Below are 26,426 nucleotides of genomic sequence, written 5' to 3' on the forward strand. Positions count from 1 at the left end.
GGAATTGATACCAGTGTCAGTTCCAAAACAGAAGGTAAGGTAAAAAAAGAAAAGAAAAAAAAGCAAAGTATTGAAAACAAATCAGGTCTCATAGCATCACTGACTTCTTGCTGCTAATTCATTGGGCATTTGCTTCCTCTTGACCAGGTGATAATTCTCCCCCAGAATGCACTTAACATATTTACGACCATCGAGTCCACACCGAAAACAGAAGAGAGTCCAGATCTGCTGACTGTACCTTGAGGGTGGCGCTCTCACATAATTGCTAGGATTTAAGTGATGCTGAGGTCAGTTTCATTGCTTTGGACATCCAGGGTGACCTCCATCCCTTCTCTTTGAGAACACATACATCACTGGTGCAGCCCATCCAGACTCCAGTTCCAAAAGAAGCTTGCCTTTCCCCTTCCGTTGTACTACCCCATGGTCATTTTTGTAATAAACTCTTTTCTTGGTTTTTCATCTTCATTTTCTTCTCCAGTGGATTAAGGCAAACAGAGCTTAGGTGACTTGACCAATGTCACATAGCTTTTAAGTATGTCTGAGCCTGAATTTGAACTCAGGTCTTCCTGACTCCAGGTCCAGTACTCTATCCACTGAGTCACTGAGCTGTGCCTTGGCACATAGGAAGTGCTTAATAAGTGGTTATTGATTGAGAGAATGCTCCTCGATTGAGGAACGGCTCAACAGATTGTGGTTTACAATTGTGATGGGATATTACTGTGCCATAAGAAACAATTAGCAAAACCTGGAAAGAACTACACGGGATGATGAACAGTGAAAAGAGGAGAACCACGAGAACATTATACACAGTTACAGAATTAATGCTGGGAGAATCAACCATGAGAGATACCTCCTGAGAGTGAATGGGAAGGTGAAAACATGGAAGACTTAATTTGTATGAACATGTCAGTCTCCTGGATGACACCTTCTGTGATGCAGGGAGGGCGGGGAGGGGCCGGAGCACTTGTGGCTGGGATTTACTATGTAGATATGAAGAAAAGTAGCTAAACGTAGAAGAGATTTGTGATTACATTTATGCACAATCTTCTTTTTTTTTGTATATGAAAATGTTTATTTTATTTACTTTTGTAAAATTGGAGGTAAATTAAGGTTTCTTTTATATGTTTTTATGTCATGCGGAGACAAGGTAATAAAAAAACTTCTAATATGTCTTTAACATGTTAAGATTGATTTTTTTCCTTTAAAGTTTCTTCCTTCAAGGCTTGCCTTCTATGGAATGGCCTTCTTGATTTCTATTAGGGAATTTCCTCCCTCAAATTTCACTGTATTAATTTCTCTGTATAAATGGTGTATTCTCCTCCCAGGAGAACCAACCCTTTGAGGGCAGCGATTTTTTTCCCTTGTCCTTATATTCTAATTGCTTAGTATTACACCCTTTTTATATGTCTTTTACCAAGGAGATAAACATGCTAAGAATGAAGCCTGGGGGTTGAGTCAGAAATCTTCTATTTGTTAATACCTAGTGGCTGTCTTCTTACAAAAGGCAAGATCTGTGAATAGGGATGTGGGAGTGAGCAGGGTCCCTTGGCATGAGAATTGGGAGCGAACTCTCGAGAGGCTCAAAGGAGACAGGATAGTGAGTGGGTCAAGCAAAGAGGGGAAGTTGGCATGACTGGTGTTTGAGCAGCAACCATAAATATGCTACATCTGCCTTTATTTGCCTTGATCTGGGAATAGGAAGCCAGACAGGACACACCAAGAGGAAAACACACACGAAAAACAGAATCTGTGGGAAGTTTCATTACTATTCTGGCTGGGGGCTCCAGAGCTAAATGAAAGAGAATCTTATTGATTTTATACTCTATAACTTCCCCAAATAGGGTAAAAGCAGTGAGGTGCTAGAGTCAGCTCCTACCAGCTCTTTGGACAATATATTTTCATTTATACCTCAGAAATGGGCAAATCTTACAAATCAGGATGATCTAATTTATAGGTTTTTTTTTTAAATTTCTAGACTTGAGAAAGTAATGAAGAAAATGTTAATAAGGAAGATTAAACTTAAAAGGAACCCTTATTTTTTCCTCTGTTACAAATGTACCTGCACAGATCAAAGCATACTATGTTCCACTTTATTTCCTCCATCCATTTTTTATTGTATGTGTAATATGTGTCTTCTATCATGACATAGGCAATAAGGAAAATATGTATTGCATGAAAGCACTGGCATAATCTATCTCAGACTATTTACTGGGGTGGGGGGAAGTAAGGGAGAAAGGGAGAAAATCTGAATTCTAAAGTGTCAGAAAACAATTGTCAAAATTGTTTCTATATGTCACTGAAAAAATAAACTTTTTTAAAAGTTAAAAAAGAAAAAAATTACCTGTACAACTCTGGGTAAAAACTACACTAATCTGAGCCTCATGGATTCCCCTATGTCCAATTATTTGAAACAGTGGCATTGGGAGGCAGAAAGTAGGAGAAGGTTTCCCTAGAAGAAGGTAGTCTCAGGCTTCCAGCAAGTCTCTTCCAGAAGGATCAAAAGGCACCATCAGCTCTAGAGTGCTCTACAAAGGAGAGGCTAACTAAGAAAAGTCAAGAACCAGGAGATGGCTGAAAGGAGGAGTTGGGTTAAAGTGTATCCTCTCTCACAGAGACAAGATTAGTATTCCAGTTAAATCTCCCCAGATACAATTGCACCAGCACAGGGCTCTGCATAGAAGATGTGCCTAACAAATGCTTTTTTATAAAGTGCTTTCCCACAAGAACTACGTCAAGCAATATTCAAAGTATTATTATTATTCCTATTTGACAGTTGAGGAAACTGAGACTCAATGATCTGACCAGATGTACAAAGTTATTAAAGGTCTAAGCAGGAATTTGAACTAAAGTCTCTCCTAACTCTAGGTCTAGTGCCCTCCTATGAAGCCATCATTACCTTTCGTTGACATAACATTCAATATGGAAACTGGATTCTCTCTCTCTCACCGTTCCTGCTCCCCAACTACCATGGATCCAGAGTAAAGCTTGGTTCCCCATCCAGGTCTAATACATTCTGCCTTCTTATTTCCAGAAGCATTCCTCCCAATCTTGTATTATCCTGGTAACCTTCAACAGTCTGTGGCCATGATCAGTCCTGTTATCTCCAAATGTATGTAAACCGTGGCTATAAAATTCTGCCCAGGATGATGCGTATAAGGCTCTCTAGAGAGCGGGGAAGATCACTCAGAGAGCAAGCAAGAAAAGAAACTCTATACCAAGAAAACTCCTGTCCTACACATAAACTGTGAATGAAGCACCAAGGCTGTGCCACTAATTCACTACTGCGTAAAACCCTGAACTGGTGCAGCCCTCTGGAAATCAATTTGGAGTTCTGCAGGGAAACTTACTAAACTCTTCATACTTTCTCACCCAGAGAGCTCACCACTGGGCCAGTCACTTAATTCTGCCTCGGTTTCTCAACTATAAAATGAGCTGGAGAAGGAAATGGCAAACCACTCAGGATCTCTGCCAAGAAAACCCCAAATGGAGTCATGAAGAGTAGGACAAGACTAACAACAAGGGAGACACTGAAGAACTATACATGTATATGTGAGTACCTATGCATACACCCTTGTAGGTATGTATACACATGCATATAAATGTCACACATTTCCATAACAACACGAAAAAGACCCATGTGTGCCACGTTTCCAGAGCCCTTACTTGTTAGAAGTTGGTGCTATCCAAAGGCTTGAAAGAAAGTGGATTCCTGCTCAGTGATTAGGGAGCAGCTCAAGGAGAGGGCGTAGCTGAATATTGCTGTGCTGTTCAGTACTCTGTCAAGTACCTGTACAGACACATCGGAAGCAGCGTGGCGTAAAGAGTTGACCCCCAAGTCAGGAAGACCCAGATTCTTCCCCCAGTGCTTCCTGCTTAAGCGCCTCTAATTTACATATGTAAATGTGTTTGCATTTATTGACAGCTATGTGTGTGTAGTTGGTGGAATTGTAAATTGGCTCAACTATTCTGGAAAGCTGTTTTGAACTCTACAGAGTCCAGAAACTTTGACTACTAAGCTTACATAGTCCAAAGATCAAAGAGAGGGAAAGGACTCACGTGCGCAAAGATCTAGGGAACGACACTTCTGTTATAGCAAACAAATGAAAATGACAACAAAGTGGGTGCTCTGGAAAGAGGAATTTGGGGAGCTGAGAGTGGTCTGTTGAGAGCTGACATGACTAAGTCTATTCGGTTAGGGTGCCTCAGCTCAAGGTCAGTCTGCATTCGGCTGATTTTCTTCAGCGTGTCCCTTGTTATTCAGTCATATCCTATCCTGTGACCCCATTTAGGGTTTTCTTGGCAAAGATACTAGAGTGGTTTGCCATTTCCTTCTCCAGTTCACTTTACAGATGAGAAACTGAGGCAGAGTTAAGTGACTAGCCCAGGATCACACAGCTAGTAACTGTCTGAGGCCGGATTTGGTCTCACAAAGATGAGCCTTCTTGGCTCCATGCTCAGTGTCCTTGTTCAATTGATGAGAAAGGTCCAATTGGCCTCAGAGATGATGGAAAGGGTTTTCCAGGGCAGCTAGATGGTATAGTGAACAGAGGATCAGACCTAAAGTCAGAAGACCTGAGTTCAAATTTCACCTTAGTCACTTACTATCAATGACCCTAGGCAAGCCACTTAATTTCTATCTATCTCCTTTTTTTTTTTTAAATCTGTAAAATGGGAATAGACCTACCTCCCAGGGTTATCAAGAAGATTACAAAGAATAATACTTGTAAAATGTTTTACAAACCTTAAGGCTCTATATCAATGCTAGCAATTATTAGGAAAGAAAAGCTTCACCATGTGTGTGTTTACTATTATTCTTCGGAAAGAAAAGCAGGGTTCAGGGGATACAAATGGCCCTGGGGTGGGGGTAGAAGGGAGGAAGATTGAGCTGCCTTAGTATAGATGGAATGAGAAGCCAAGGTGATGAGTAGGACCTGGGGCTAGAATGTGGATGGCCACCAAGGTTAATCAGGAAAGGGAACTTGGGCTTAATAAGAGAATGGAGGTAGCACAGGGCCAGGGTATGATAAAAATGGAAGTCGTCTTCTTCTAGGGACACCCTGGAGTTCAGGGAACTTTCCTGTTATCCTCTTTAACTGAATCAAGAAGCTCAGAGGTGAAAGAGTTGAGGGCACCCCAGGGGCACCCATGCACCGGCAGAAACAAGATGACTAAGTCTTCATCTAGACCAAAACTGAGATAGAACTGATCATGCCAAAAGACTCCCCATGATGCCCTTCAATTGGGGAATGGCTGAACAAATTGTGGTATCTGATGGTGATGGAATCTATTGTACTCAAAAGAATAATGAACTGGAGGAATTCCATGTGAACTGGAAAGACCTCCAGGAATTGATGCAGAGTGAAAGGAGCAGAGCCAGGAGAATAGTGTACACAGAGAACATTGTGGCACAATCGAATGTAATGGACTTCTCTACTAGCAGCAATGCAATGATCCAGGACAATCCTGAGGAACTCATGAGAAAGAACACTATCCACATCCACAGAAAGAACTGTGGGAGCAGAAACACAGAAGAAAACAACTGCTTGATCATATGGTTTGATGGGGATATGATTGGGGACTTAGACACTAAACAATCACCCTGATGCAAATATTAATAATATGGAAATAGGTCTTGATCAATGACACATGTAAATACCAGTGGAACTGCTCATTAGCTATGGGGAAGGGGGTGGGGGGAAGTATATGAATCATGTAACCATGGGAAAAAATATTCTAAATTAATTAATTAGAAAAAAAAAGGCTCCCCATGCATTACTCGTTAAACTGGAAGCCTGCTGCTGCCTCCTGGAATAGGCACTGCTCCAGCTAAAAGTATCTGGAGGGAACGTTGGTACCCCAGAGCATGGCTCCATGAGTGGGGTTCTCGGGAAGCCAGCTAGACTTCTATGACCCTTCTCCTGAATTAGAGGGGCTCAGCTGGCAGTGGTGACGTGGCTGAATGAGGAAAGCAAGGCAGAGGTGACACAGTACGGGGAAGGGAGGGGCTGATATCAGCCCAGCCAACAATGGGCCACCGCCATGACGTCCACCAGCTTCTCAGGAAATAAATACAGCTCTTGTAGGACAAGCTTTATTTTTTCCCCATAAGTTTATCCAAACATCCTTAAACGGTTTATCTGTGGAGGGAACCATACAAGGAGTTGAGGCTCCCCATTGGGGCTTGTTCCTGCCTGAGGAGATGAATGGCTTTAATTATGTTGACCAATTCCAAAGCTCCTCTCCTGGGAACAGCAGGCAGGCCCGTCTCGTTTGTTACATCACACAGTGTACAGCAGATGTGCCAGCCCTTCCTGGAGGCATACTAATTAATTCAGTTACCAGCTCCATTGAAAAGACCACCAGCTTGGGAGCCAGAGGGCCTGGGATCAAATTTGAGCTCTAAGGCTTCTATTTGTGTGACCCTGGGAACATTTAGCCTCTGGGCCTCAGTTTCCTCATCTGTAAAATGAGTGGGATGGCCTGAGGTATGTTCCTGTGATCTGCTAGCTTTCTTACAGAGCTGCACCATAGTCAAAAAAAGAATCCAAGGGGAGTAGGGATGGAAGAAGAGTTTGAAAACTGTTGAGTACCGAATCAGTATCATCATCTTTGCCTGGCATTTGGGGCCTCCCTGTCTGGCTCCATGCCACCTCTTTACCATATTCCATCAACCCCCTTCTCATATGCTTTATATCTGATCCTCTTTACCTCCCTCTTGGCCAGGCTCCTTAGGACTTCTCCCTCACACTCCTACCCTGGGTAACTTCCCTCCTGCCCTTTTCATCTTCTGTATGTCGTCGTTCTCCATTAGATTGTAAGCTCCTTGATGGAAACGAGGAATGTCTTTCTGTCTTGTGCCTGTATTCCCAGACCCTGCCAAAGTGCCTGGCACATAGTAGGTAGTTAATAAGTATTTATTGACTGACTGATGGATCAAGGCAGTAGGTCAGTGGTATCTGTTCTCTGAACCTGGCAGCTCATCTCTGGCTCTGCCTGGAATGCACTTCCTCCCCTTATTACCACCTTTCTGAATCCTGCCTTCAAGGCTCAGCTCAGCTGGCATGTCTTCCATGAAAGCCTTTCCAGTACTCACTCTGGCCCCTTTCCTCCCCAGCACTCAGTGACGGCTTCCCACAAATAACCCCAGAACTCTCAGACTTCTCTCATCTTTGTCGCCATCACTTTGTCTATTCGGGTTGCCTATCCCAGTAGAATGTAGGTTCCCTGAGGGCAGGGGATGTTTCTTTTTTTATCTACACATCCCAACACCAAGCACAGCCCCTGGCACATGGAGTGTGGCCGTGAGGCATCATAGTGGAGAGAGTGGTGAACTCCTTGGACAGCCTCTGCCTCTCTTCAGTCCATCACCCTCACGATGTCTGTCATTGGACCTCTCTGAAAATGAAGGATGAACAACAACGGGGGCCATGAAGATGACTTCAGATCCTGCCTTTTGCTTGTTGTAGACCTTAAGGAAATCACTTTCCCTCTCTCAGACACTTTCCTCATCTAGAAAATGAAGGAGGTGGTGCGGTGGATAGAGTACCCAGTCTGGTGTCAGGGACCCTCCTCTTCCTGAGTATAAATCTAGCCTCAGATGTTTCCTAGCTGTGTGACCTTGGGCAAGTTCTTTATCCTGTTTGCCTCCATTTCCTCATCTGTCAAATGAGCTCAAGAAGGAAAGAGCAAGCCACTCCAGGAGCTTTACCTAGAAAACCCTAGGGGGGCAGCCAGGTAGCTCAGTGGATTGAGAGCCAGGCCTAGAGATCAGAGGTCCTGAATTCAAATCTGGCCTCAGACACTTCCCAGCTGTGTGACCCTGGGCAAGTCACTTAACCCCCATTGCCTACCCTTGCCACTCTTCTGCCTTGGAGCCAATACACAGCATTGACTCCAAGATGGAAGGTATGGGTTTTAAAAGAAAAAAAAAAAGGAAAAAAAGAAAACCCCAAATGGGGTCACGAAGAGTGGGACATGAAGACAGTTGATTAGATGGCCTCTCGGGTCCCTCCCGCCTCCGCCTGTATGACTGACGAATATCTGTCAAATTGCTTTCGATTCTGCATATGAAGGATCGCACAGTTGGGGAGGAAAAGAAGGCTTATTAAAGTGAGATGTCGTTCCACTTCCCCTTACTGGAAAGTAAGAAGTTAAAGACAGCACAACAGTGAAGAGAAGGCCAGCCTCTGCTAGGAAGACCTGGATTCAAATTCTGTCTCTAGCAGGCCCCAACAGTGAGTCTATGACGCAGAACCTCTCAAGGTCTCAAAGTTGGCTGGGCTAATATGAACCAGCGGAGGGAATCCTCTCCCTGGGAGTAGCTTTCCTCCGCCATTGAAAGCCAAGGTCTGCCCCAAAAACTAAACTGACAACAGATGGGTCTGGCCCCTGTGGCTGCACCAAGCTGAACTCTCAAATTAAACTCCCAGATGAGGAAGAGCCATTTAAAAATGGCAGACAGCAAACAGCCCAGGCCAGTCAGTAAAGGCTGCTGTCTGAGCATCATTCCAAGGGAGCTTTTGTAAGCCAAATAAAGGCTCTTCCGGGTGTGTGGGGAAGCCTGCCCAGTGACTTCAGCTAAGCAATGGCTCCAGCGGGGGCACCAGGCTCATCTGTATTTCTCCACACACATAGGTGCGCACGTGCGTGTTTGTTTAGACATTATATTTCTGCGTGTATCCGCTTCTGACCTGTGCATGAAGTGAGCATGCTATGCATGCAGAAGTACCTGTGTGTAAGCTGCCTATTTATGTGTGCGTGCCTGTACTCATCCGTCTGGTTAGCTGTCTTTTTTAGTGGGGTCGTTCCAGAACTGGCCTTGGCCCTGGGTTGGGACAGGGAGGCGATGCAGGGATAGAACACCAGCTCAGAAGCAGGAAGACTTCTCCTCCCAAGCGCAAATCCAACCTCAGACACTAGCTGTGTGACCCCCGGCAAGTTGCTTAGCCCTGTTTGCCTCAGTTTCCTCACCTGTCAAATGAGCCAGAGAAGAAAACAGCAAACCACTCCAGCGTCTCTGCCCAGGAAACCCCAGATGTGGTCACCAAGGGTCCCACGCAGCTGAAAGGGCTCAAGCAGTTTGTCTTTGGCATTCCAAAGGCACACGCATGCACACAAACACATACGTGTATGTATCCACACACAAATGTCCCAAAGGCAAACGGTTGCTGCTATGGAGCCATTTGGAGGTGGGCCTTAGTGCTCGCCAGTTCTTCCTTCAGAGCCAGGAGAAATGAGGGAGCGGGCCTTGGCTTTGTGAGCTCTGAGCAGGGGCTGGGGGAGCCAGGAGGGCCGACCCCAGAGGGGAGACACGCAGGGGAAGTCATCTTCATACGGAGGCTCCCGGAGGGCCACTTGGGAAGGCTGGGAAGGAGATTCTGAAAAACACCTGAGTCTAATGAAAAAGACACTGAAAGGATTTGGCCTTGGAGGACCCAGGTTGGAAGGGCTTGCTACCAGCGCTGTCTGGGAGTAAATGAATTCATCCTCCCTGGGCCTCAGTTTCCAGACACAGAAATGGGAGGTTGGACTAGATGGCCTCTAAGGAGACTTTCAAAGCCAAATCGTATTCATTTTTAAAAAACCTCTCCCTTCCATCTTAGAATCAATACTGAGTATAAGTTAAATAAAGAAAGAGCAGTAAGGGCTAGGCCATGGGGGTTAAGGGACTTGCCCAGGGTCACACAGCTAGGAAATATCTGAGACCAGATTTGAACTCAGGACCTCCCATTTCTAGGGATAGTTCTCTATCTAGTGAGCTACCCAGCTGCCCCCAAATCCTATTAATCTTTAATAGACATTAGAGCCTGCTCCGCTAAAAGGAGAAGACTCTTCAGTCAGGAATCATGGACTCCTTTCCCTTTGATGGTCTGATGGATCCTCTAAACCAGTGATGGGCAAACTTTTTAAAGAGGGGGGCCAAAGGGAAGGAAAAAAAACTTTAGGTGGGCCAATATAATTTATTAAAAAATAACAATGACACATTTTACAAAATTCTCATATTTTTTGTGATACTAAGCCCTATTTATGACTGAAAGATTATGAAGGAGAAGGGCCACATCTGGCCCGCGGGCCGTAGTTTGCCCATCACTGCTCTAGACCTATTCTCAGAATCCGAATAAAATGCCTAAAATGAAATACATAAGGATTCCAAGGGAAACCTCTTATGTTATGCTACATTGCAATCATATCACATCATGATTACATACGACATGGCAAATTATATGGGATCCTCTCCACAGGGTGAAGATCACTACTTCATGCCTATAGAAAGAGTGAGCCAGAGTTGGTAAGAGCAGGAGAGAGAAAAGATCTTCTCTTCCACACTATTTCTTCTAGCATGGGGGCACTCTTGTGGTCTCCAACTGCACAAAAGCATCTCTGTGATGCCGCTCTCCCTTCAGCTCACTAAAGGGAAGGACTCCAGGAAGAAACTGGCCCAAGGGGAGCAGGCAGCGCCCTCCGTGCTGAGCCCGGCGCACCCCACTGGAGGCTATCGGGTGAGGTCTGTGTGAGCCCCCAGGACGAGATCTGAGGTGACTCGGCGGAGCCCAGCTGTCTTGCTTCCGGTGGGAGAGCTCTTCTCCTCCATGGACTGGCTGGCCTGTATTCTCCTCTGCCCACCTCTCTGATTTCTGGTGTGCTCCCACTTGGATAAAGGACTTTCTGTGCCATCTGCCGCGTGAGCTCCTTGGGATGCTGGCACTTGGGAGGGAGTCGAGTCAAGCAATGGCTATAAAGCTTGGCTAAACCAACGGCAATCAGAAGTGAAGTTGGAGGCCTGAAGTAACTCCTACCATACAGAGGAGCAGAGGGCCATCGCTGTAGCCCAGAACTCCTTCTGAAGAGAGCCCAGGCTCGCCTCCAACGTCCAGCTTCTCTTCCTGGCAGGAATCTACGTCTCTCTTGGAGAAAGGAGGAGAGAGGCGCTAAAGACACCCTTCTTACTCCCGCCATGTGTGGGTATCCGTGTGTGGACGTTTATCTGGGTGTGTATGCATGCATGTCTGTATGTACAGGTTTCTGGCAACCAGCTGGCTCAGAGAGCGCCGGACCTGAAGTCGGGGAAGACCTGCGTTAAATCCTGTCTCGGCACTAAACGACAACTCTGGTCCAACTATCAATAACATGGAATTGGGTCTTGATCAATGATACATGTAAAACCCTGTGGAAGTGTGCGTCAGCTACAGGGGGTCAGGGGGGTTGGGGGAGAGGGAAAGAACATGAAACATGTAACTAGGGGAAAATATTCAAAATAAAAAATCTTTTTAAATAAAAATAAAAAAATAAAAATAAATCCTGTCTTGGGCACTTAGCTGTGTGACTCTGGATAAGTCACTTAACTGTCTGCATCATCTATAAAATGAGCTGGAGCAGGAAATAGCAAGTAACCTAACCTGGCTTAGCCTCATGAGGACAATAATAGCACCTACACATTCCAGAGTCATGAGGATCAAGTGACAATATTTATAAAATACTTTGCAAACCCTGGGGGCAGCTAGGTGGTGCCCTGAACAGAGGGCTGGACTTGGAGTCAAGAAGACTTATCTTCCTTTCCAATCTTGCCTCAGATACAGACTAGTTGTGTGACCCTGGGCAAGTCACTTAACCCTGTTTGACTCGTTTCCTCATCAATAAAATGAGCTGGAGAAGGACATGGCAAAGCACTTCAGTATCTCTGCCAAGAAAACCCTCAAGTAGAGTCACAAAGAGTTGGGCATGGCTGGGACGGCTGAAGCATTTACTAGGAGGTGCTCTTCAGATCTGCCCTCAGAAGACTTACCCAGGTTCTAATGAAAGAAAATACTCAGAAGGGAGCCGAGACGGTGGGAGTGGGGAGGCCAATAAAGACTGAGAAAGACGAGGCGTTGGGAGAGGGACGAAGTCCCAGCCGGCCTGGAGCTCCGTCCTGACCACTCACACACCACGCCGGGGCCCCCCAGAACCTGGACATCGAGCGCTCCCCCACCCCAATCTCAGCGGCTCGTCAGCCGGATCCTTTCGTCTGCCCGGGGCCTGCTCTGACCCCTCCAACCGGATGGTTAAATGGGACCCTCGTGGTGGCCAGCGCACAGCTTGCTGCTGCCCGCTCTACGGGGCTCACTGGTATCCAAGGATATCGATGCTGCCGTCTCCGCCGCCGACACCAAGAGAATGGTTCGGTTGGCAGACTGGCGTCCCAAGGCCCCGGGACTGGGTCAAGCTCCCAACGTGGTACATGGCGGAGAGCTGGCAGAAGGACGGCAGGAAGCCTGCGTGTAAGTAACACAACAGCCACTGCCATCTAGGCCCACTGGTGTGTGGGGACGGCGCGGGGGAGGGAGACTTCTCTGAGCCCCAGGAAGGCAGAGCTGCCCTCAAGAAGGAGTCCGAGGAATGAAGCTGCCAAGCTTTGAGCATTTATTTTTATATAACTGGTTTCCATCGTATTTTGTTTTGAAAGTATGATTCTGAAGAGTCCTTCAAAGGGCCCCATCGTGGTCTTCAACTAGGGATCGTGCTTTTTTACAAATCTTATAAAGCACTGATTCTCAGTGCCTTAGTCTTGTCACACCTTGGCGGCTTAATTCACTGGCTGGTTGCAAAGATTAAATGCAGCATCATATAGAAAACACAGTGGAAAAACCATAAAATGTTACACAGTGGTCCATGGCATCCTTATTATAGCAGCTTTGATTCCAGGAGGGAAAATATAAGCGCACACACACACATACACACACACACACACACACACCTGTGTACATATATTGTATGTATACATATACATATATATTTAAAATATCTATATTTGTATATTTAGTCATTTCGGTCATGTCCAACTTTTCATGATCCCATTTGGGATTTTCTTAGCAAAGATAGGGGAACAAGGTGCCATTTCCTTTGCCAACTCTTTTCAGATGAGGTAAACAGGTTTAAGTGACTTGCCCAGAGACACACAGCTACAAAGCATCTGAGGCCAGACTTAACTCAAGATGAATCTATTTCTCTGTAAAGGTCTCATATCTCAGATATTGAGAAAACCAAGTCAAATTATAACGGAAGCCATTCTCCAGTTGACAAATGGTCAAAGAATATGAACAATCCATTTTCAGAGGAAGAAACCAAAGCTATCGATAATCATATGAAAAAATGGTCTGAAGAGAAATGCAAATTAAAACAACTCTGGGGTACCACCTCACACCTATCAGATTGGTCAATAGTCAGAAATGGGAAATAATAAATGTTGGAGAGGATGTGGCAAAATTAGGACACTAATGCATTGTTGGTGGAGTTGTGACCTCCTCCAACCATTCTGGAGGGCAGTTTGAAATTATGCTCAAATAATATATATTATTTATTATATATATATGTATATAATAAAACTGTACTTACCCTTTGATTCAGTAATACTACTACTTGGTTTATATCCCAAAGAGATTTTTAAAAAGAGGGAAAGGACTTACTAGCACATAAATATTTATAGCTGATCTTCTTATGGTGGGAAAGATTTGGAAATTAAGGGGATGTCCATCAATTGGAGAATGGCTGCACAAATTGTGGTATATGATGGTGAGGGAACGTTACTGGGCTATAAGGAATGATAAACAGAATGATTTCAGAAAGAGGTGGAAAGGCCTACACAAACTAATGCAGAGTGAAATAAGCTGAACAAGGAGAACATTACACACAGTCACTGAAATATTGTGGGACAATCAAATGTAATAGACTTGGCTACTCTCAGCAATCCAATGATCCAGGACAGTTCTGAAGGACTGATGAAAAAGATTGCTCTCCACCTCCAGAGGAAGAACTGGGGGAGCGAGAAGCAGATCAAAGCAGACCATTGTTCCCTTTAGTTTATTTGGGTGTTTATTTTGAGATTTGGGTTTTATATGAGAGTTCTCTTTACAAAAATGAACACTATGGAAATGTGTTTTGTGTGGTAATACAGGTATAGCTAGATCAAATTGCTTACCAGCTCTGGGAAGGAAGAAGGGACAGAGGGAGACAATTTGGACCATATAACTTCAGAAAACTTCTGTGGAAAATTGTTATTACATGCAATTGGTAAAATAAAATAGGTTTACAAAAAATTAGTCAATGAATAAAAGGAGGGGGTGTGAATCTTGCAGACTTGAGGCCTGCACTCTATCCATTGTGGCTGCTAGCTGTCCACATATGTGGGTGGGGGCTAAATCCTATTCAAATTTTTTTTAGCTCTCACTTTCCATATTAGAATCAATACTGTGTATTGGCTCCAAGGCAGAAGAGCGGTAAGGGCTAGGCAATGGGGGCTAAGTGACTCGCCTAGAATCACACCCCTAGGAAGTGTCTGAGGCCAGACTGGAACCCCAGATACCCCCCATCTCTGAGCCTGGCTCTCAATCCACTGAGCCCCTAACCCTCTTCATTTTTACCAGAGTTTAGAGCATGCTAAGTTCAAAGGCAAAGGCGTGGTCGCTTCTAATGGCTTCCTCTGTGCAACTGCACTGACAACAATAAATCCACTCTCACAGAACCCCTGAGGAAACACAGGTGAAAGTCCATCGGGTTTGCTCTTCTTGGCTGAGGATGAAGAACGGGGGGGGGGAGATGTATTCAAAGATTTTGAGATAAGTTCTTCACAGGGGGTCAAATAAGCCATGGAAGACTCCAGCGGAGCAGCTGCATTTCCCATGGTTCTGTAAGTGATGGTCCCTCAGAAGGAAGCAATTAAAGATCCCACTAAGAAGCACCAAGTGCAGGGAGCTGCCTACAGCTAGGACCCTGGCAGAGCCAAAGAAGGTAAATGGCCTGTCCCCATTCTCCACCCCAGGACTGGGGGTCCTCAGAGAGTGCCGCGGGAGCCGATTCTGAGCTAGGAGAGGTCGAGGGAAAATCTACAAGCACAGATTACCATCTAAAGCTGGCCAGGCTGGATTTCAGAGGTCATGGGAGGGCGGCAGAAAAGCAGAAATTCAAAGGCCACCACCCCGAAGGATCCCCAAACCAGACTGGACTTTCCAAGACAGGAGCACATCTTGAAAATGCCCAGGAATCTGGGAATTGTACTGGCCCTAAAGCCGGCAGATTGCCGAGGTGTGGACTGCATCTGGTCTGACAGACCTGGCTCCTTTGGGCGCCTACAGTGAGGCCCCAGAGGGGACATGAGGGCAGCAGCTCCCCAGGTGCCTCCCAGGAGAGGAGCAAAGACCAATCTGGCATATCTTACTGACTCCATTTGTTCCTAAACAAGGACATCTGGAACAAATTTCATAGGAAAACACCCCCATCCCCCCGGTGCGTGCTCACACACACACACATCATACACACACACACACACACACAGAGCGCACATTTCATTTACTACCTCCACCACATGTTTTACGTGCAGCTGAGAAGAAAATGTTCTCTGTTCTGAACGGCTCGATGTGAACGCAATTTTCAGGCAGAGAAAGAGGGCTATGTTTTACATGAATAAAACCCATACATGTTTGGAAGAGATTTGCCAGGGGAGGGGAGGCCACCACTCCCAGACTTTCATAGGCCTGCAGTCTCCCCCAGGATCTCACTCTTGGACCACTTGGACCCCACCCCACCAGGAACTAGGGCTCTCAGTCTGGGCTTCCAGCCACAATCCTCCCCTCACTCCCACCTTAGAGAGAGGTGAGCCTTGTGCCTATCTAACCAGGATCCAGTCTACCCATCATGCTTCTGGCCAAGTGTCCTTTCCCCATTAGAAAGCAACTCCTTGAGGGCAGGAACTGGCTTGCCTCTGGTTTCCCCAGAGCTTTACTCAAATGCCTTAAATGCAGGAAACACTTCAGAATGAATTTCTGTGTGTGTGTGTGTGTGTGTGTGTGTCTTCCCTTTTCCTTTTCTTTCTCTCTATTTCCATCTCTCTCTCTCTCCCCCCATCTCTTTCTCCAATCTCTCTGACTCTCCATCTCTCTCTCTCCCCTTCTCCCTTTCTATTTCCATCTCTCTCATTCACTCTCTCCACATCTCTCCCTCCCTCTTTCTCCATTTCTCTCTCAGGGCTCTTTGACTCCCTCTCCATCTCTCTCTCCCCTTCTTTCTCTCTCTCTCCATCTTTCTTCCTCTCACCTGTCTCTCCCCACCTACCCAAATCCCCCTTTCTCCATCCCTCCGTCTCCTGGCTGACTCAGCAGGACAGATACAGACAAGGCTGAGGCAGGCCAGCCCCAGTAGCAGGTCATGTAAGAAGGCTAGTAGTACTTCTCTGGTCCCCTCTCATCAGTTCTCGCATGTTCGGTTTCTTAGGTTTTACTTGCCTCTGCCCGGGCCTCCATCTCCAGACTCCATGCTTTTCCCTGGCCATGCCCCAGGCCCTGATTGTTTTCCCTACTCACCTCTGCCTCAGTCTGGCCCTCTTCAAGACACAGCTCCAACCTCAGCTTCTCCAGGAGGCCCTTGTTGGGTCTCTCCCTCCCCACTGCCTTCCCCAGGCCTCAATTTCCATCCATCTCTCCCATTAGAATGGGAGCACTTGGAGAGCAGGTACTGTGTTCCTGCCTTTCTCTGGATGTTCAGGGTTACTCAGCACAGTCCCTGGCACATAACAAGAGCCTGATAAATATTTACTGACTGACTGACTGCTGGGGATTCGATTTCCTCCTCTGGGCAGAAAAAAGGATGTTAATAATCCAGGCAACAGCTACTCAGCTGGCTGTTACTGCAGACCGGCCCGGAAAGGCCCAAATCAAAGCAGACTGTTCTACTGCAAGATGTAACCTGGATTTGGCACAGCCTCTTCAGAACCTCCCTGAGGCCTTCCCAAGTCAACCTGCCAGCTCTGCTTGAGGCCTCCGAGGGAGGGAAGTACCGGGACCTGATCCCAGAGAGGAAAGAGCTCATTGGAGTTGGCCCTGGGCAAAACTGAAAATGAAGTTCCCGGCTTTTGTGTTTATTAAGACTGTCCTGAATGACCCACCTTGGCCTCCTTCCATCCCTTGGCTCGCTCCTTCCCCCTGGAGAGGCTCAAAGGCGTTGGACTACACGATCTCCAAGGGGCCTTCCCACTCTATGGCGCTAAGGACTGATCCCCTCATTCCTTATCTCGGCTGGCTGCTGAGAATCATAGAATTTCAGAGCTGGTCAAGACCTTGGGGGCCATCCTGTCCAGCCCCGACCTGAGAGAGACAGCTTCCTGCCACATTCCACTCCTGGAACAACTCTCATCGTTTGCATTGGTCTCTGGGCCCTCACTGTTCCGCCCACTGAGGCCAAGCAAAGCAAAATTAATCTCTCTTCCACATGGCCATATCCGCATGAGGAAGTGCACTGGGACTCAGAGTAGCTGGTTTTGAATCCGGCTCTACCAGAGAAAGCTACTTGTCTTTCTTCTTCTGTTCCAGACCTCAGTTTGTTGATCTGTGAAATGAGAAAGCTGGCCTAAATAAGCACTCAAGTCCCTTCTCTTTTGCTCAGGTTCCTATGCCAGTTCAGACAAATCAATATGCTTGAGTGGGTCTGGAAGCTCATCCATGCAGGCTTGACCACTGCATGCAGCCACGGCCTCTCATAAATGCACAACAGGAACCTCCCAGTGTGCTGGGGACCTTCCTTTCTCTTGACATCTCAAGGAAACCAATGGAGTTTATGGGCTGTCCGATGGTTATGCATCATCGCTGACAATCAAAATATTATTCCCACCAAGGGCCCAGGGCCTAGCCAGCACCAATCTCTTGCCTTTGGCCCTGCTACTACCCACTTCTCACCAGCAACAGCAGTGACCCTCCTGATAGCCTGCAGAGACCCATCACGGCTGTCACCATCGCGGTGTCTTCTCCCTTCCCGGCCCTGACACCCTGACACGGGTTGTAGCCCCTTAGTGGAATAGAATCCCTCAGCTTGGGCCACGGGCTGCCTCATTTTTGTATCTGTACCCCCAGTGCCTGGAACGACGTTCGGCCAGGTCTGGGAACTCAAGCGTTGGGAAACAAATTCACGTTTCATTTTGTATCCAAAGCCGAAAACTTGGATTTAGTCAATTCAGGTCATGCTCCTTATCAGCCCTGACCCCTGCCCTCAGTTTACCCCTCTTACAAAAAGAAGAGGATGGGGACTCGATGCCCCCTGAGCTCTCTTCCAGTGTGAAAGTGAAGGGAGTTCAGAGGGCTGTGGAAAGAGGGAAAGGGCCAGAGCAACTCCTTAAGCTCTCCTGATCCCTGACAGCTCTTTAAGACCTAAGTGATAGCTGGCTGCTTTGAAGGTGAGCAGGGAAGCATCACATGGATAAAATAAGAAGTGCACGGCCTTCTCTGCTGCCTAATAATACCAGAATGGCAGGAACATGTTCGGCTTTTCTACTTTTACCAAAAGGACCCGAAAGAAGACAGAGACTGAGAGGGAATGTCAGGATTTCTAGCTAACAGGTATATCTAGTACCTGGCAAGGTTTTTTGTTTTGTTTTTCCCCGATTTGCAATGCCAGGAAGCAGCTAGATGGCTGCAGTCACTTGCTAGTTGTATGGCCCTGGGCAAGTCACTTAACCTCTATTTGCCTCAATGCCAAAACACTGTAGTCCCTGCTCCCCACCACACACAATAGCACTACCAGAAGGGAGGGCGCATTTTTCTCCCCTTTCCTCTCCGGAGAATTTTCTAAGGGATGATTGGTGGCTCCTCCTAACGAGCCTGGGCCCCCACACACACACACTCCCCTCGGGCTCTGTCACACCTCTACCATGGTCCATTTCCCCCTACTCTTTCTGCTTCCAACAATTCCAAAAAGCCGGGCTAGACATCAACTTCCTAACGCTAGTCTTCGGCTCACAAAAAGAGAGAGTGCGCAGCGAGGCTGCCAGCTTCTAAGGCTTCAACATGGCTCGGGCTCGGGATTAAAAGCCACGAAGAGAAGGACTTGGGCATGCTGCCGTGGGGCAGGGAAAGCCCAAAGCCGCCAAGGCAGCAGCATCTTTCCCCCTTCCCCGAGAGGGGCAATCAGTTGGAAACACTCCTGAGGGCAACAGGTAGTCCTTCCCCTCAGAAGTGGTCTTCGGGAGGCTGAGGTTGAACCCAGAGCTCCAGGGACTGGGGAACTGGTTTACCAAGGGAAACTGGCCCACACCGCAAAGCGCGAGGGGAGTCTAACTCAGCAGCCAGGGAGGAAGGAGGTGGTGAACCTGAAAACCCCAAGGAGGGTCGGGGAGGAGAGAAAGCGCACATCCCTCTGGAGCAAAGATGGAGAAGTGAATAAGGGAGGAGAGGAAATGAAGCCCGGGGAGTGAAAGGGGAAGGCGGCAAGGTCCACAGGAGAAGTAGGAGGCAAGGGTGGAGAAGCAGAAAAGCACAGAATTTGGCGGCCTGAGTGCCCGGGAGTGTTCCCTTAGTGGCTGCGACCTGAAGCACGTCCCAGATTACCCTTCTGACAAGAAGAAGGGGATGGGGCCTAAAAGACCCCAAGCTCGTCTCGCGGGGGGTCTAGGGGGTGGTGGAGGGCGGGGAAAGGGCCAGCGGCAGCATCACTCACTGTTCGGGTCGCTCTTCTCGCGGATGCCGTCCACTCGGCCGTCGGGGTGGATGCGCAGGAAGAAGCCTCCGTTCTTGCAGTATAGCCGCTTGGGGTCCTTGAAGTGGCCCGGGGGAAAGGCGCCCCCGCCGCCTCCGTCCCCGGACAGGGCCGGCAGCGTGGTGATGCTGCCCGCGGCCATGCCGACACTGCCGCCGCCGCCACCACGGGACGGGCCAGGCGGCGCCGCCGCCGCCGCCGCCGCCGCGGCCCCCCGAGCTGCGGGCCGAAAAGGGGCGCGGCCCCTGCCGCGGCCCCCCAGTCTGGCAGCCAGCTGACTCCGGTGCCGTCCGCGGCCCCCCAGTCTCCCGCTGTGGCGCTGGTTCAGGGCTCGGCGGGGGTCGACGGAGACCCAAGGACGCCTGTGGCTTGGGGCGCTCACAGCCGAGAGCTCTCCCCCACGGGCCAGCAGATTCCCACCGTCACGCTCCCTCGCATTCAGCCCCGCACTGGCACCCACATGCCGGCGGCGCTAGCTAGAGAGCCTCCCCCAGCCGCCCCGCTTCCATCACCGCCCCGCCCCAAATCGCGCTCGCCCGGCCTCGGGAGCCACGTGAAACACAGCTCAGGCGAGCAGCGACACTCCCCCTCCGGCCCCCTTCCGACCCTCCCGTCAGGGCCCAGAAGCTTTCCCTCCTTCCCGGCCTCAGGACGCGGGGCTGCGGATGCCTCGGGCCCGTGTGCTTCCCGTCGCTCTCGGGGATCCGACCCCAGGCACTCTGGCGGACGGCAAAACGTAGCAGTTGCACCCGCGCCGGCCCGGGAGCGAGGAAGCGAGGCGCAGGGCTGGCCCGGGGCTGGGTGAATGCCCCGAGCCAGCCTGCGGGGCGGCGTCACTTCTCCTCCCTCCCCACCCCCGGCCCCGCCACTCCGCCCCCTCCCTGGCTCCCCTTGCACTGCCTAGCCTAGCCTTGCCTGGGGCCCCGAGTCCGGGCCCGCTAGGCTGCGCCACCTCGGGAGCGCTCGGACTGCGGGGAAGGAACAGCCCTAAGGCTTGGCAGATTCGCGCTTGGAGCACACGGTGTCTCGCCCGGGCAAAACTTTCCCTGGGCCGGGCAGTCCTGCACACCGTGAACTTCTGCTGCTGCTCCTTTCCGCCAGCTTTGCCTCTAGGGGCTGTTTCCCCTTCGTTCTCGGGGAGCGCCCTTAACCTTTTGGGGGGGGGGGAAGCACGGGGAGGGGGGGAGGGATCTTCCATTCCTGCAATCGGATGAAATCCACGGGCCCTTCTCAGCTGGACAAAGGAAAGCGACGATGCTGAAATAAAGATGTGACTTTTGCCCATCCAAACTCACAGGCCCCCTTAGAGATCCATAGCCCCGAGCCTAAGAAGCCCTGGGCCGCAGAGAAAACCGTCAGTCCTGAAATCCCCTGATTCAAACCCTCTTCTTACACTGAGGCATATCGTTGTTGTTCCGTCCTGAGGGGTTCCTTTTCACCGCATTTGGGGTTTTCTTGGCAAAGATACAGGAGCGATTGGCCATCTGCTTCTCAATTCATTTTAGAGTTGAGGAACGCTGGGACAAACCGGTAAGCGGCTTGCCCGAGGTAATACTAAAGTTGCAACAGTCTCTCACTAATGAACGAATCAGCCCTGAGCCCCCATCCCATTTTAGTCATTTTTTATTCATTAAACTGGTCCAAAGTAATTCAGCTAGTAAGTATCCAAGGCCTGATTTGAACTCAAGACTTGGTGACTCCAGGCCCAGTGCTCTGTCTCTTGCCCAAGTTGAGAGAGATTGGTGAACAAAATGCTTTGGGTTAGGAAGCTGTAGGATTATAGGATCTATCTATAGATGGAAAGCACCTCAGAGATCATCTAGTAAGGTAGGTGCTGTTATTATTTCCATTCTGTAGAAGAGGAAACTGAGGCATAGAGAAGTGATTTGCCCAGTGTCATACAGGGGGTGAGGCCAAGGCCCAGTATTAAGAATCAAGTCTCCTATCTCCACACAAATAGTTCTTTTCACTAGTCCACAGTGACCCAAGAGAGAAACAAATTCAAGATCAGAAGAAGTTGTAGTGTTTTTAGCTTGGAAAGAAGAGAAAGAAGAATGTAATGAGTTGAGGGTTAGAAGCCAGCACATTTGAAGTATGGTCTAAATGGGATGCTTACCCCTCTCCCTGCTACTGGCTCTTTATCCATTCTCGGCATCTTGGATTCTAAGGCATCAAGGGGTATGTTCTGATATTACTCATTAATTACTGAAGTTGCAGCAATCTCTCACTAATAAATCAGCTCTGAGCTTCCATCCCATTTTAGTCATTTTTTATTAAACTGGAAAAACCTTTCCCATCATTTTTAACCATTTGTTTTTCCACATCAAATCCTCTTTTTTACTAACCTTAAATAAACATCAGTTATGACTAGACTATCTGTTAACAGTATAACCAACAAAAAAAGACTACAATATATAAGCTGTGAGCAAGATCACAACTAAAGTCACTTTAAACAACAATGCAATCACTGACTTCTCACTTCTAGAATGCTAGCCCCACCATTCAGGACTCTCAGGATCTCAGTGAACATCCTATACCCAAAATTGTCTTCCCATTTCTTCAAAAATTAGAAGTGTTAGACTCTTCTCTCTCTAACCATTACTGCTAACAGTTCCTCCAGAATGATGTACTCTTCCTCTAACAGACTTCATAAAAAAGGATAAACTGTTACTGTTTATGATTCCATTAGCTCTTAATGGTTCATTATAACAGTATCTAGGTTATTTTTGTGAGAGGCCAGTGAAAGTGGTGTAACAGTTTCAGTCCCTGAAAACCATTTAAGGGCTTATCAAATTCCTATTAATATTATATACAACAAGGGCAGCTAGGTGGCTCAGTATTTTATAATTTTTGTAAAATTTCAGGAAAAGAAGCTCGCGAACTCCTCAAATCAAGAAATTGAACCGTTTGGAGAAAGTGCCATAAAGAAACCTCCACTGCATCAGAAAATCTAGAATGAACTTTGGGCTGTATTGATTGAACCAAAGGGGGTTGAACACATTTATTCTGAATGTAAACTCTTATGCCAAAGGGGACTGCCCCCCTAATTGACTTTTTGTCAATGCACCTAGTAAACATTGGTTTTGCTCTCTGTTTTATTTCCCTCTTATTTCCAACTATTATAATTTCATCTTAGAAAGTGCAGTATTGTATGCACATTTAGCTAGAAGATCTTTAGAAGTATAAGCTGGTTATGTTAAATGATTCACTGGGGAGACCATTCTCTCAAAGAATCACAGGGGGGATTGTGAAGAGTGAATCAAACTCTCTTTGTCTATCAATCAGCAACTTTTAAGTTAATCAATCAAAAACTTAAGCACCCCTATTTAGTACCTCATCAGTCACTAAGTATGAGAGTTCACAAGTTACTTGCTAGAGTGGGTGACAACTCCAGAGGCCACTGACCCCACCCCCACTCCCTCCAGGCAGTCTTGGCAAATTGAAAGACTTTGTTGGTTCCCATAAAGTGGGGAAGGGACAGGAAGTAATGTGGAAAAAGGACTATAAGAAGTTCTGAACTTCCTGTCCAAGGGACTTCTCCTTGAGACTTCTCCTTTGGAATTCATCTTTGGAGTCTCTGCTCTTTGGAGTTCTTCTTTGGAGGAAGACTCCTTGGGGCTTTTGGACTTGGAGCTTTGGGCCTTTCAACTGGAGTTTTCAGCTTCGGGACTTTGACCTTCAGCTTTGGAGCTTATTGGAGTCAGGGACTTTCTTGTTGAGTTCACTGCTGCCTTGGTAAGCTTAGCTCAGGTGGGTTTTTCTGCATTGGGACCTCATTCTGGATCCTGCCTGGCTTGCTGGTAAGTAACTAGGATTCCCACGTGGAGATTGGAACTATGTTGTACAGCGAGCTTCATTTCACCAGATTAGCCTTTATGGTAGGCTAGGCAGTCTCTTTACCTCTTTCCCTTCCACATTTCCCTCTTTTTACTAATATTACAATTAAACAACATTGTTAAAAGCTGCTAACAGTTTTCCTGAATTAAGGGATAACAATCGGGGACCACTTTTTTTATAATTCTTGTTTTGTCAAAACACCAATTTAACAATTATAGTATAATAGCCAGGAGACAAAAGGTCCCAGGTGCATCGGATACTTCCTAGCTATATTACCCTGGGCAAGTTACTTGACCCCAACTGCCTTGCCCTTACCTCCCTTCTTTCTTGGAATTGATGTTTTTTATTATCAACCTGAAAAAATACAGAACCACCAAAGCAGTTAGAGTAGAACATGTATTTAATCAGGACAAGAGAGACAATGCTCTTATGACCCCACACAGAGCCAACACTCTGGGATTCTGGGAACACTATCTCCAGGAAAGACACCAATAACCAGAATCTCCTCTGAATTCAAGAACTTAGGGTTATATTTATACCTTCTGGAGTAGAGCCAAAGAGGAACAACTGACTGTTTCTTGGAGGCTTGGGAAAGAGGTTGTAGCCAGAGGCTGGAACACCTGGGAGGGTCAGATACAAGGAAGAAGACTAAGAAGACAAAAAACCTTAAGATTTGACTCCATCCAAAGGGTGCTCAAAGGGTGCTGGATGGTTTATTGTTCAGTTTGGGATAAGGATCAGTCCCAAATTTTTCTTAAAGGCAAGTTCCAATGAGACAAGGGTAAATACAGGGGTTCAGAAGACAAGGCTATCGTTACTGATCCTAAGACAGAAGGTAAGGTTTTAACAGTAACAACAACAACATTATATACAACAGAATAAAAATCACCATAGAGAGAGCATTCCTAAAGCATTTTCTGGGTGCCAAACTTGTGCTAAGCTCTGTAGTGCAACTGAAAGCAAAGAAGAAAGCTCATCCCTGCCTTCAAGGAGCTTACATCTTAGTGAGAGAAGATAAAAGGGAGCTGAAAAATATGGGGGGGGGGGGTGAGACAGTGAAGCCATCCACTGACTCCATGAAGATTCCTAGTGGGTAGGACACTCAGAAAGGGGAACCAAGGACTGAGTGAAAAAGGGTCACGGGTTAAGGACTAATGGAAAGAGAACATAAGGCAAGAATAAAGACACACAGACATAGAAAGTTCCGGGGTAAGATAGACAGACAGCAAATAAGCTCTAGTGGGCAAGAGCTTAATCCTCAACTCCCATATAGCTACTTTTATTGGGGTTATAAAAGTATAGGGGGAAGGGGAGAGCCAAGTGGTCCGATACATTAACATTATGAGGTGATCATCAGGAGATACAAACTGCCAGAACCTAAAACAATAGGTAGAGCTAACACCTGGATCTGGAGCTGATATGGCCTAGACATCTACAATTGTTTGATATATGTGTATAGTAAGGAGACTGAGATAGCTGCAGCCTTAGGGAAGGGCTAGGAATTTGACAAGGCTGATGTTCAATTTAACTCAGGATTCCAAAAATCAATCATTAGCAATACAAGAGTCAGTTTTTGAGCACTCTTAAAATAATATCACAATTAATGTATACCTGGGTTGCTACAGACAGTTAAGGAACTCACCCATGAAGGCATTGATCAGAGTTATACAGAGGTGTTCTGGGATGTCACAGACTGGGTCATTCTTTTGAAGAAGGAATATTATTAGAACTGACAGGTATTAATAATAAATATAATTACACTATATGCATAACACTAGGTAGGTTTAAGGACCAACACGGGTGGGCACTTCCTCTGTAATGAATAATTCTGGAGGATTTCCAAGAGCAATAAAAGGTTACAACTTGTCTATGGTCACATAGAAGGTCAAAGGCAGGATCTAAACCCAAGGACTGTTTCAGTTCTATCTATCTGAAACGAGGCTTAGGTTGGGAACATGAAACAACTCAATTGGTTTTTTTTTACTCCATTATAGGGGCTTACGAGAAGAGTCTGCCATTTTTTCAGGACCTATTCCATATATTATCTATCTATCTATCTATCTATCTATCTGTCTGTCTGTCTGTCTGTCTATCTATCCATTCATCCATCCATCTATTTTTGTGTCTGTCTGTCTACCTGTCTATCTGTCTGTCTGTCTTTTCATCTATCTATCTATCTATCTATCTATCTATCTATCTATCTATCTGTCTGTCTGTCTGTCTATCTATCCATTCATCCATCCATCTATTTTTGTGTCTGTCTGTCTACCTGTCTATCTGTCTGTCTGTCTTTTCATCTATCTATCTATCTATCTATCTATCTATCTATCTATCTATCTATCTATCTGTTTTTATGTCTGTCTGTCTATCTAACTATCTATCCATTCATCCATCCATCTATTTTTATGTCTGTCTACCTGTCTGTCTGTCTGTTCATCTATCTATCTATCTATCTATCTATCTATCTATCTATCTATCTATTTTTTGTGTGTCTATCTGTCTTTCTGTCTGTCTACCTACCTATCTATCTATCTATCCATCTGTCTCTCTTTCTCTCTCTCTTCCTTCCCCATCCATCCATCCGTCCATCCATCCATCCATCCATCCATCCATCCATCCATCTATCTATCTATCCATCTATCCAACTGTCTGTCTGTCGGTGTATCCCTGAGCCGGTTGCTGGTCCAGGCTGCTTATCTTAAACTTAATCAATTGGCTTTTTTCACTTGGTGTTTCATGACAGAATGCTTTAAGCAGCAAAGTTGCTGCTGTGTCTGTGAAGTCCTCTTAGTTCGGTCCTTGCAAAGTTGAGTTTCTACATACAATTTCTATTTTATTCAAAGCAACACCCTTCTCTGGAGTTCTGTGTGCTGGGGAGGGAGCTAAGTGGACTTCCAGTGTCCACTTTGGGAATCAGGCGCTGAGCATTTACTAAGCACCTAGTGTGTACTAGGCGCTGTGGTAAGTGTTGGGGTTACAAAGAAAGGCCCCTTTCTGGAGATACTTTTCAATGTGGCATTGTCCTTCCTAGCCTGCAGCTATTTATGTCAGTGGATTAAGAGTTCCTGGCAGAACCAAAAGGCAAGAACTCGCTTTTC

General features: G+C 46.8%; 1 protein-coding gene across 1 annotated transcript in view; it reads right to left on the bottom strand.

The window, feature by feature from the left end:
• The window catches only part of FGF2 (fibroblast growth factor 2), a 58,604-nt gene extending 38,971 nt beyond the window's left edge, over positions 1-19,633 (bottom strand). Inside the window, 1 exon segment of the mRNA XM_044680690.1 lies at positions 19,453-19,633. Coding sequence (XP_044536625.1) covers positions 19,453-19,633 — 181 coding nt within the window.
• Between the last annotated feature and the right edge of the window lie 6,793 nt (positions 19,634-26,426).

The sequence above is a fragment of the Gracilinanus agilis genome, chromosome 6 (genome assembly GCF_016433145.1).
Source record: "Gracilinanus agilis isolate LMUSP501 chromosome 6, AgileGrace, whole genome shotgun sequence".
Lineage (NCBI taxonomy): Eukaryota > Metazoa > Chordata > Mammalia > Didelphimorphia > Didelphidae > Gracilinanus > Gracilinanus agilis.